Consider the following 12,390-nt stretch of genomic DNA (forward strand, 5'->3'; position numbering starts at 1 on the left):
ACCAGCAAAATCAAAGAGAGAATTTCCTGGGGCGCCTGAGTGGCCCAGTAGGTTAAGTGTCCGACTTTGGCTCAGGTCATGATCTCAAGGTTCATGAGTTCAAGTCCTGCACTGGGCTCTGTGCTGACAGCTCAGAGCCTGGAGCCTGCTTCAGATTCTGTGTCTCCCTCTCTCCTCTGACCCTGTTACCCTCTGTCTCTCTCTCTCAAAAATAAACATTAAAAAAATAAATTGAGGGGCGCCTGGGTGGCTCAGTCGGTTAAGCAGCCGACTTTGGCCCAGGTCACGATCTCGCAGTCCGTGAGTTCGAGCCCCGCGTCGGGCTCTGTGCTGACAGCTTGGAGCCTGGAGCCTGTTTCAGATTTTGTGTCTCCCTCTCTCTCTGTCCCTCCCCTGTTCATGCTCTGTCTCTCTCTGTCTCAAAAATAAATAAACGTTAAAAAAAAAATTAAAAAAAAATAAATAAATTGAAAAAAAGAATTTCCCTCTCTGAAGTCTTTCCATTAATTAGAATAAAGAGAATGTAATTGGAGAACCAATATTTAAGATGTTGTAATATTATGAGACACATAACAAAAATAGCAATGACTATGTACCTATCAAGAAAATGACCTACTGGGGTGCCTCACTGGCTCTGTCCTCGGAGCATGTGTCTCTTGATCTCCACTTGGTGAGTTCGAGCCCCACATTGGGCTTAGAGTTTACTTAAAATTTTAAAAAATGTTTAAAGAAAATTAGCTATTTATAACCACAATGGAAAACATGGGTGAATCTCATAAAAATAGTGCGTGAAAGAAACCAGACACAAGGGTATACAATTTCAAAAAGTAAGCGAAACTGGCAGGTCTGGGTGGCTCAGTCAGTTAATTCACGGGATTTCTGCTCAGGTCGTGAGTTCTAATTCCTCATCGGGGCTCTGCACTGAGGGGGCGAGCCTGGTTGGGATTCTCTATCTCAAAAATAAACTTAAAAAATTTTTTTAATGAGCAAAACTAAAACACAGGAATGCACCCCCAGGAATAGAACAAAAAGCAAAGCAAGTAAACAATGACCATAAATACCAGGCTAGTAGTTACCTCCCGGTAGAGAGGAGATTCTTGTGAAGGGGGAAGGGTTCGGGAATATGGGGAGTCAATTTCCAGCGGTGGTTACATGGCTGTTCACTTTCTGATAAATCATTCCGCTGTATACTTTTGTATACTTTTCTGCATATAGGTTATGTCACACAAATAAGATTTAGAAGAACATAACCGTCCAAGAGTAGCTAAAGAAGTTTTAAAGATAACAAGGGGGTATTATTATAAAGCTTTAATTGTTAAGAGGATTGTTATGGGTGGGGGGCACCTGGGTGGCTCAGTCCCTTAAGTCTCCGACTTCACAGTTCCTGGGCCCCATGTCCAGCTCTGTGCTGACAGCTCAGAGCCTGGAGCCTGCTTGGGATTTTGTGTCTCCCTGTCTCTCTGCCCCTCCCCCACTCGTGTGTGTGTGTGTGTGTGTGTGTGTGTGTGTGTGCGCGCGCGCGCGCGCTCTCCAAAAATAAACATTAAAAATGTAAAAAAAAAAAAGGATTGCTATGGATAAATGGAAAATAATAAAGTACATCCTCCCCACCCACCCACCCCCAAAACAAACAAACAAAAAACCAAGAATCTAGAATATCTTGGTGTATAATACAGGCAGCGTTTCTGTTTTTCATTGCAAAAAGCTTTATTGTTTCCATTGGGTCGACAGTTTGGGAGAGGGCTCCGTCGTGGTTAAAAAGCTGCTCAGACAAGCCCAGGCAGAAGCCCTGGCACTAAGGGGATGCCAGAGGGGCCCCTCCAAGGTTGCTGGGCTCCAGAGGCTGCTAGTCGAGCTTGAAGGTGAGCCTTTCGAAGAGATACTCGCCCAGCGCGGCCTGAGGGCCGGCCAGCCTGCGGAGGTTAGTCAGGTGGCTGCCCATCTGCTTGATGAGTTTCACCTCCTCGCCCAGGAAGTGGTTCTCCAGGAAGTCACAGAGATAAGCGTCGGCACGGGCAGAACCCAGGGCATGCAGATCCAAAATTGCCTCGTTCAGGTTCTTCTCCAGGACTAGAGCCGTTTCCATGGCGTCCAGGGCTTTACCCCACTCGTCGTGCGACGGCTTCTGCACGTCCTGGAAGAACGCGCTGCCGCTCCGCTGGTTTTGAAACTTCAAGAGCCGCTGGGCACCCTCGCGCTTCTTCAGGGCTAACTCGCGGAAGAAGTGGCCCAAGCCCTGCAGAGCCACATCGCTGCTGTCGAAATAGAAGCCCAGAGAGAGGTAGGTGTTGGAGGCCCGCAGATGCATGTTGACCAGGCAGTTGACGGAGGCCTCCACCTCGGGGGAATAATTCTGACGCGCCTGAGAGCTCATCATTGGTCGGCAACAAGGCGCTAAACTCAAAAAACGGTGTTGGTTGGCCCCAGGGGCAGAGGGTGGCTGAGAAGGTGGTTCCAGGGGTTGAGACTGTAAAGGCGGCTGGAGGGTGGTCTGAGGCTGGAATAAGGGGTGCTCCTGGGTCTGGTCAGTCCAAGCTCTGTTGAAGCACGAGGCAGATCCAGCGGACCGCCGGGCGCACTGCAGATGTGGCATTATAATCACCGGAGAACAAGAAGCGTAGAGAGGAGCATGCTGGGTGGAACCTGGGGAAAGCCAACAAGAAGCAACCTTGTAAGACTCTCCTGGGGTAAACGTTAAACTGACTCAAACGGAAAATAGGGACGCGCCCTTCGATGTTCCGTTGCCCTCTCGGGGCCGTTTCGGCTGTGATGACGCTTCTGGCCGCGAGGTGGCGCCTGGCGGGGCACGGGCGCCGGGAATGACGCGTGCGCAGCGCTCCTAGGTGTATCCGTAGGATAAACGCACGCGCCGCGTTCACCGGTGCGCACAGCGCTCGCGCACACGCACTTACGCGCCCGCCCGTAGTCGCGACGTCCCGTTTTTCCAATTTTTCTGGGAGCGGCCGAGCTGACCCCGGGGTCCGAGATGTCCGAGCTGCCCCCCGACAGCGGTGTCCGGCAGACGGACGCGGCGAATGGCCACCGCGACGCCCCGCGGGCGGAGGTAGGCGGCGGGAGGCGGGAGCCGGCCCCGGCGGGGCCTGCGGAGCCCGGGGAAGGTCCGGTGGCGGCGCCCGGGGAGGCCCGCGACGCACAGGTAGCCCGAGTGTTGGCGGAGCCAGCGGAGGAAGAGGGTGCGCAGGCCAGACCCCGATCCCGGCCCGGGAACGGCCCGGGGCTGGCTGCGTTGCCGTACCTCCGCCTCCGTCACCCACTTAGCGTTTTAGGAATCAATTACCAGCAGTTCCTGCGCCACTACCTAGAACACTACCCGATCGCTCCGGGCAGAATTCAGGAGCTGGGAGAACGCCGCAGGAGGTTTGTGGAGGCCTGCAGAGCCCGGGAAGCAGCGTTTGATGCCGAGTACCAGCGGAATCCCCAGAGGATGGATTTTGACATTTTGACATTTACGGTAGCCCTCACTGCGTCCGAGGTCATCAATCCTCTGATAGAGGAACTTGGTTGTGACAAGTACATAAGTAGAGAATAGTCTGGTGGCGAAACTACTGCAGAGGGGAGCCTCTGTTTTCAAGTCTCACGCCAGTCCTGTCCCTCGATTTTAGAAGGTCAAAGTGTATGAGATAAAGCGAGGCATAGTTGCGGGGGGAAGGGTGTTTATCGCGACAAAGCCTCAGAAAAGAAATTCAAAGCCTTGTGACTCCTGTAACTGTTGAGTTTGGGGTTGATACAGAGCCTTCTCCCTGTGTTGTGGAAATGACTTTCAAAATTGCTTCACTGAAAAGTGAAGGATAGTTTTCAGGACATTGAGACCCGATGAAGTACTGTGGCCAGTATCGGAGTCCGTGATGACGAAAGAAACTCTCAAATCGTGATGGGGAGGAATAAGGAGCCACGGCGGAGTTATCCCGTGGAGAGACTGGAAGCCTATGGCGAGAACTTGACATTGTCCGAATATGTGCTCTGTTCACGTCAGGTTCAACAGAAGGTTTTAGCACAAGATCGACTTTGTGTTTTGTGAAGCATTTCAAACGGCAAGCAGTGTAACTTGTTGTATATATTACCTGATAAACCTTGTATTCGAGAATATCTGAAGATTCTGGAATTTTTTTTCTTTCATTTTTAATGTGTTTAAGCTTTTTTTTTTTTTTTTGTAAACCTATTCAGAAAACCCCCAAAATGTGAAATATACACCGAAAGTTCTTCCATCCCTGTCCTCTCCATCCAGTCCCCGCCACAACCCACATCTGCAAGGTGCCTCTCCTGTCGTTGCCTTGTGTACACACAAGCAAATGCAAATTTGGGGTTTTTTTTTTCATTTCTTCACAAAAGTGGGCATACTTACTGATGTACACGTTGCTTATTCAGTAAGAACGTACCTTGAAGATCCTTCCAAACCACTGCATTGCCTCGTTCTTTGTTCTTTTTCAGAGCTGCGTTCTGTTTCATTCTGTGGTTGATCATGTTGTAATTTACTTACCCAGGAACATATCGATGGGCATTCACGTTCTCCATCTTTGTCTTTAGATTTTTTTATGTCAGAAATTCATCATTTATTTTAGAAGATAATTCTTAGTAAAATCTAATTTTTGATCCGACAAATTTTCCTTTTTTTTTTTTTAACCTTTTATCGCTTCACCCATTTTCTGTTGGGGAAAAAAAAAAAATGGCTGTGAAAGGTAACCTTGTATGCATATCACAGGGCCTGTGCGCAAAAGCTTTGATGGAAATGCCCTGGTTGTGTTTTGCCATCTGTGCAATGGGGCATAGCGTAACCTTTGATGGTGTAATACGGCATTTTTCCTTGGGGCATCTTCTAATCAGCAGCTTCTTAGATTCTTTGTTATGTGTAACATCCATAGTGTGAATTTCCAGAAGTGAGAATTCTGGGCCAAGGTACTCATTGGAAATTGTATATTCCCTTTTCTGTGAACCCTGTGTTCGTATCTTTTATCCATTTCCTTCCTGAAGAATTGTTGTTCTTTGTTGATTCCAGTAGCTGGCGATGTAATATGTGAGATAGGATAATAGCTTGTAATGTGAGTTATGGATGTCTTTCCCTAGTTAGTCATTTGTGTCTGGTTTTCCTGAAAGCCTTTGGGCAGGCAGGTTTTTGCTTTTGTTTTTGTTTGCTGTTTTAAACCAGTAAGGTATCGAATCTCAAGATTTTCTTGGGGGCTGTGTGTGCATGTGTGTCATTTCTTTGTGCATATTTGAGTCTCTGAACACTTGGAATTTATCCTGATGTACAGTAAGAATTCAAAATTTATTTTTCAGGGGCTACTGGTTGCCCCAGCACCAGTTACCAACTAGTCCTTCTTTTCCCTGCTCACTTTGTTTAAAGATGCCTCTTCGTCATATACTAAGCTGTGTTTTCGATTTTCTGACTACGTAGTTTTAAATCTGGTAGTTTTTGATGTTTGTTTTTGAGAGAGCGTGCGAGCAGAGGAGGGGCAGAAAGAGGGAGACCCAAAATCTGAAACAGGCTCCAGGCTCTGACCTGTCAGCACAGAGCCCCATGCGAGGCTCGAGCTCACAAACTGTGAAATCACGACCTGAGCCAAAGTTAGAAGTCAGATGCTTAACCGACGGAGCCCCCCAGGCACTTCTCAAGCAAAGCTTTTTTTTTTTTTTTTTAGAATCACATGACAGTTAATTTATCATTAAGATACTGAGTCTTCCTATCCCAATGGTCTATTTTCCCTTTAAAAAAAATTTTTTTTAAGTAATCTCTACACCCAACATGGGGCTCAAACTCACAACCCTGAGATCAAGAGTCACGTGCTCTGCAGACTGAGCCAGCCAGGCACCCCTATTTTCCCATTTTTTAAAAGACTTCCCCCCCCCCCCAAAAAAAAAAATGCAGCACCCAGGTGGCTCAGTTGAGCAACTGACTCTTGATTTAGGCTCAGGTGGTGATCCCAGGGTCCTGGGATGAAGCCTCATGAGCCTGCTTGAGATATATTCTCTCTCTCTCTCTCTCTCTCTCTCTCTCTCTCTCTCTCTCTCAATTAAAAGAACAAACAAACTTCCTTTGTGTCCTTCAGAAGAGTGATAGGAGCACCTGGGTGGTTCAGTCGGTTCAGCGTCCCAACTTCAGCTCAGGTTATAATCTCCCGGTTCGTGAGTTCAAGCCCACATCAGGCTGGTGGCTGTCAGCACGGAGCCTGCTTCAGATCTGTCCCTTTCTCTCTCTCTGCTTCCCTGCTGGTTCTCTCTCTCTCTCTCTCTCTCTCTCAAAACAAATAAGTAAACTTTAAAAACATAACCCTAGGATCACTGAAGATTCCGCAAAGGCCTTTGACAAAATTCAGTAATCATTCTTGATCAAACACCCACCGAGCAACAGACACATATGTGAAGAACTTCCACAAAATCAGGAACAAGGCAAGGGTGCTTGACTATCATTCACATTGTTTTACAGGAGACAGAAGGCACCGGCTCAGGAATTAATAAGGAGAAAGAAATTCAAGGTAGAAAAGTTGTAAAGAGGCATTACTTTCACTGTTTGGTATGACCTGTTCTTCAACCTAAGAACCACAGGAAAAACTATAAACAAGAGAATTCAGTGTGTTAACAGGCTATCAAATAAATATGGACACATTACATTTTTTTTGAAATCAATTATCCTCTTTCTATTTGAGAGAGAGAGAGAGTGCTAGCAGGGGAGAGGGGCAGCGGGAGAAAGAGAATCCCAAGCAGGCTCCACGCTCGGCGCTGAGCCCGATCCCGCAACCCTGGGATCACCACCTGAGCCGATGTCAAGAGTTGGGCGCTCTGGGGCGCCTGGGTGGCGCAGTCGGTTAAGCGTCCGACTTCAGCCAGGTCACGATCTCGCGGTCCGTGAGTTCGAGCCCCGCGTCAGGCTCTGGGCTGATGGCTCGGAGCCTGGAGCCTGTTTCCGATTCTGTGTCTCCCTCTCTCTCTGCCCCTCCCCCGTTCATGCTCTGTCTCTCTCTGTCCCAAAAATAGATAAAAAACGTTGAAAAAAAAAAAAAAGAGTTGGGCGCTCAACCGACTGAGCTACCCGGGTGCCTGGAAATGCATTATTTTCAAACACACAGGCAAACTTTTAGAAAAAATGTAACAGAAAGAATCCTCATTTATGTAGAAAAAACAGGAAAGATAAAGTAGCTAGGAATAAATAGATCTGCCAGAGATCTACTTTGGGAACATTCATTTAGGGGCAAACAATATTCTTTTGGTTTAAATATTTATTTTTTTGAGGGCGAGCACGCGCGAGCCAGCGTGAAGAGGGGAGGGGCCGAAGAGGGGGGTGGAGGTTTTGAAGTGGGCTCTGTGCTGACGCGAGACCAGGACCTGAGCGGAAGTTGGACCTTAACCCACTGAGCCACCCGGACGCCCTCCTACGGTTATTTTTATAATCCCCACCATGATGAAGTAGTTACTGGTAATGCACGATCTTCGTGTGCCTCGAGTGATCCTTATTTACAAATGAGGTATAAGCCTTTTGATGTGCTTCTGGATGTCTGTCTTTTTTGTTTTTTCTTTCAGTGGGCTTCCCACCCAGCACAGAGCCCACCTGAGCTGAGGAGTGGCCGGGTGGCTCCATCAGGGTCCCAACTCCTGATTTCAGATCAGGTCATGATCCCAGGGTTGTGGGATCGAGCCCCACATCGGGCTCTGAGCTGAGCAAGGAATCTGCTTGGGATTTTCTCTCTCTCTTCCCGCCTCCACCCCCTCCTCAGCCTCTCACCCTCTTCAAAACAAATAAACAAACTTAAAAAAAAAAAAAAAAAGCCTGAGCTGAGACCGAGAGTCTGACACTTAACTGACTGAACCACTCAGGCGCTGCCCCACCCCCGGCTTTTATTTAAGGTTGTTCGTATAAGTGTTCCCTAAGTGTCATTTTCTTGTGCACTATTTGTTAGTTTTAGAGTTTAAATTTTTTTTCTTTATGTTTATTTTTGAGAGAGAGAGACAGAGCGTGAGCAGGGGAGGGGCAGAGAGAGGGAGACAGAATCCGAAGCAGCCTCCAGGCTCTGAGCTGTCAGAGCCCAACTCGGGACTTGAACTCACGAACTGGGAGATCATGACCTGAGCCAAAGTCGGACGCTTAACCGACTGAGCCACCCAGGCGGCCCTGTTACTTTTAAATTTTAATGTTATTATAACATCATTTAAATAATTTGGAAGTTTTTCCTTTCCTAAGTTCTGGAACACCTTAAAATCCACTGGAATTGTCCTGGTAAGGTTTGATAGCATTTCCTTTGGGACTGTCCAGGCTGGCGATTGGGGACAGTGAGGGTGAGAGTCCTGATGTCCCTTTCCTTACTTTACCCGGTGGTAAGAGCGGTAGATTTTGAGGTACTTAGAATTACAAAATTGTCCACACTGAGTCAGAATGTAGCATTTTTCCTGACTTTATTTTAATGTAAGTTTTTTTTTTTTTTAACGTTTATTTATTTTTGAGACAGAGAGAGACAGAGCATGAACAGGGGAGGGGCAGAGAGAGAGGGAGACACAGAATCTGAAACAGGCTCCAGGCTCTGAGCTGTCAGCACAGAGCCCGACGCGGGGCTCGAACTCACGGACTGTGAGATCGTGACCTGAGCCGAAGTCGGACGCTTAACCGACTGAGCCACCCAGGCGCCCTTTTTTTCTTTTTTTTAATGTTCATTTATTTATTTTGAGACAGGGCACGTGCCAGGGGAGGGGCAGAGAGAATCCCAAGCAGGCTCCACACCATCAGCACAGAGCCCAACAAGGGGCTCGATCCCACGAATGGTGAGATCATGACCTGAGCCGAAACCAAGAGTCGAATGCTTAACCGACTAAGCCACCCAGGGGCCCCTTTCCTGACCTTGATTAAATGCCTTGATTAAATACACTCAGTGGTAGCAGAGGGGAGTTGCTGAACTTGGAGAGTGTTGTGCAATAAATAGAAGCATGTGACCTGTGAAACTGCAAAATAGTCTTCGAGAAGCATGGTTTTCACTTTTTCTGATGTGGTGGGATCGCAAGGTCGGAACCGTTGCTCTGGGTTCAGGAAGTCAGCCTGGAGTTTTCTGCTTATCAGGTTACCCACAGAGGCTGCTTATTCTCCCGAGTTCTTCCAGGGTCTGGCCTGAGACAGAAATTGCAGGTTTCTGCCCCGCAGGGAAGCTGGACTGGGGTTTAGAGAAAAACGAGGTTTGTTGCCCAAACAGTAAGCATTGTGATAACGCAGGTTTCCACAGTTCTAAGCTGCTTCGTCAAACGTTGTGTCCCTTAGTTTGCCCAGAAAAGGACACTGAGGCTTAGAAGGTCAAATTGTTTTCCCAGATCCATCTGACTCCAAATCGCACCAAGGGGCAGTGACCTAACCGGGCGTTAGCCTCTCAGGAGGGCAGGGAGTGGGACCAGGGGCAGGAGGGTGAACATGAAGAGCATCACTCGTGGTGCCAGGTGTCTTGGGGTCAAATTCCGATTTTGACCTCCATCTGTGAGGCCCCAGGCTTATTACTCAATGTCCGGTTTCCCGTAAGTTTATGCCACCCTGTTCCTTCTACATCTTTCTGACTGATGGAATCTTATAATAGAGGTGAAATATATAAGCTTTTGGAATTTCTGAGGAGGGGAACACAAGAATCTAGAGTCCTAGACCAACGCACATCCTTAGAATATGTAAATATTGTCATGGAAACCAAATTAAGATTTTTTAAATGAAAATCTGAATACATGGGGTGCCTGTCTGGGTCAGTCAGAACAGCATGGGACTCTTGATCTCAGGGTCATGAGTTCAAGCCCCATGTTGGGTGTAGAGATCACTAAAAAGAAATAAACCTAAAGAGGCGCCTGGGTGGCTCAGTCGGTTGAGCAACTGACTTCGGCTCAGGTCATGATCTCGCGGTCTGTGAGTTCAAGCCCCGTGTCGGGCTCTGTGCTGACAGCTCGGAGCCTGGAACCTGCTTCAGATTCTGTGTCCCCCTCTCTCTCTGCCCCTCCCCAGCACTCTCACACACTCTCACTCTCTCTCTCTCTCTCTCTCTCTCTCTCTCAAAGGTAAATAAACATTAAAAAAATTTGAATTAAAAAAAAAAAAAGCTTAGAACTTTCAGCCCCACCCCCAACCTCTGGGGAAGAGGGACGGGCTGGAGGGTGAGTTAATCACCCATGGCAGGCGATTTGATCAGTCATGTCTACATAATGAAACCTCCATAAAACCCCTAAACAACAGTTTGGGGAGAGTCCAAGTTGGTGAGCACATTGAGTTACTGGGAGCGGTGCACCCAGCGAGAGCGGGGACGTGGCGCCCCCCTTCCCGCAGGCTGGGCCCTATGTCTCTCTCCCATGTGGCTGTTCTTGTGTCTTTAATAATAAACCAGTAATGGTAAAGTGCTTTCCTGGGTTCTGAGAGTCATTCTAATGAATTTGCAAACTCGAAGAGGGGGCTGCGAGAACCCCTGAGTTGATAGCTCCTTGGTCAGAAGTGCGGCGACAACCGGGATTTTGAGTGGCATCTGAGGTGGAGGCAGGTCTCGTGGGGCTGAGCCCTTACTTGTGGGAGCTGACGCTAACTCCAGGGCCAAGTGTCAACACTGAATTGTAGGACAGCCAACCCAGTGTCCAGGGAGTTGGTTACTGGTGTAGATAAAACCCTCACATTTGTTGTCAGGCTCATTCAGGATTATCTTCAGTTTGATTCATTCAAAGCCCGTGCAAAATCCTTTTTTGTCATTTAATGTGACGTAGCCATGGGAGTGCTACCCCATCATATTCACATGTCCCACCCACACTCAAGGGAAGGGGGATCATATGAACGTGTGGGTCATTGGGGGTCACCTTAGGATTCTACCTAGCATAAAAAGTAAATAATTTTAAGTAGTTACTACCTTATTATGATTTATCATATTATGACATAGTTAAAAAAAACAAAACCATAGTTAAAGCCTCTGGCTCACTCACTGCTCTCACCCACTCACTCATCACATCCTCCCAATCCTGGGGTATTTGTTATGATTTGGGTTTGACGGCACATGACGGAGACCCAAGATAACAGCATCTTAAACAGGGAAGCTTGCTTTTCCCTCCTGTCCATTTCTGGCAGTTCTACCGAAGGACCCCAGGCCCCTTCCCTATCGTTGCCCCATCCTCCCTACTCAACCCCCATGGAATCATTCTGTCTCGTACCAAGATGGCACACCATCAAATCCCACTTCCAGACACCAGGATGGACGGCACAACCCCCCAAACTGCAGGCGTCACTTTTGCTCACGTCCTATCGGCCATATCTAGCGGCCAAGGAGCCTGGGAAATGTAGTCTTCAGCTGGGGACTGTCATGAAGTAGTGCCTCTGCCCCAGCGGCCAAGCCTGTGTCTTCATTTTGCAGATGGAGACACCAAGCTCAGAGTGCCGACGTCACCAGAAGGCGATGGATAAATCAAGGGCGGAAAGAGGCGAGGAGAACCTCCTTGTATCGTAGCCCAAGACCAGGGCTTTTACCAGCTCCCAAGAGCTGATATCTCATCACTGATGCGGTAAGAGGCATTTAATGAAGGTGGGGAGATGCATACATTTGACGGACAAGTGCTGGGGGGGATCTGGCGTCCGGGTGTGAGATTGTGGACGGCGTGAGAAAATACCGAAGCACCAATCCTGAACCCTGCCTTCCTCCCGTGCCCCTGCCGGGGCCACACGGTGTGGTGGGGAAACTCGGGCTCTGCAGACAGACCGCGCCTGGATTCTCTGGTTCAAAGTAGAAATAGCCTCGGCGACGTAATGAGATGTTGGGTCCTTGCACGGCTTCCATTCCAGCGAGCAGATGTGCCCTAAGAGGTTTAACGTTCACGCAGCTCCTGGGCTATGAAAGCCCTCTCCCGAGACTCTCACATCTAACTTGTTTACTCTTTTCAGCAGCCCCGAGTGAAGTGCTATTACGTTCCGCATGTTACAGAGGGAGCAACTGAGGCACAGAGCGGTAGAGTCACTTGCCAGAGCTGGGAAGTGGCAAAACCGGGAGTGGAATCCCGGCAGGGATTTGGCTCCAGGCTCTGCGCTCTCAGTCGGTAGGTTCTAGGGTCTCCCCCGTTATCTGCACCTGCTCCTCGTCGTCAGGAACAGAAAGAGAGTCCAGGCTCTTGGCAAATGTGCAGAGCTTGGCTTTGGAAGCCCGGGCAGCGTGTCTGATCTCGCTCTCCAACGATCACGTAGCACCCACTGTGCCACCTGCACGATACCCATCACCTCTTCTTCCGCTGAGCCCAACACGAGCCCTCGTCCTCCCCACCTCGACCCCCGACATCCCCTCCCCGGAAGACAGATGCACCCAGGCTGCAGGGGAGTTTGAAGCGTTTGTGAATGGACAGCTGGTCCGTTTGAAGAAGGTGCTGGGACCCTGGGGGTGGGGTGGGGAGACCGACAGACAGACT

The 12,390-nt window shown here is 48.8% G+C and overlaps 2 protein-coding genes across 2 annotated transcripts; one reads left to right on the plus strand and one right to left on the minus strand.

The window, feature by feature from the left end:
• Positions 1-1,682: 1,682 nt before the first annotated feature.
• On the minus strand, positions 1,683-2,714 carry LOC131498877 (ferritin light chain-like). Its single transcript, XM_058706344.1, has one exon. It carries the CDS (start codon positions 2,591-2,593, stop codon positions 1,847-1,849), a length of 747 nt encoding a protein of 248 aa, XP_058562327.1. The 5' UTR covers positions 2,594-2,714; the 3' UTR covers positions 1,683-1,846.
• Positions 2,715-2,863: 149 nt separating this feature from the next.
• On the plus strand, positions 2,864-4,113 carry LOC131498878 (EP300-interacting inhibitor of differentiation 2-like). The gene has a single exon (XM_058706345.1). It carries the CDS (start codon positions 2,987-2,989, stop codon positions 3,548-3,550), a length of 564 nt encoding a protein of 187 aa, XP_058562328.1. The 5' UTR covers positions 2,864-2,986; the 3' UTR covers positions 3,551-4,113.
• The last annotated feature ends 8,277 nt before the right edge of the window (positions 4,114-12,390 follow it).

The sequence above is a fragment of the Neofelis nebulosa genome, chromosome 17 (assembly GCF_028018385.1).
Source record: "Neofelis nebulosa isolate mNeoNeb1 chromosome 17, mNeoNeb1.pri, whole genome shotgun sequence".
Lineage (NCBI taxonomy): Eukaryota > Metazoa > Chordata > Mammalia > Carnivora > Felidae > Neofelis > Neofelis nebulosa.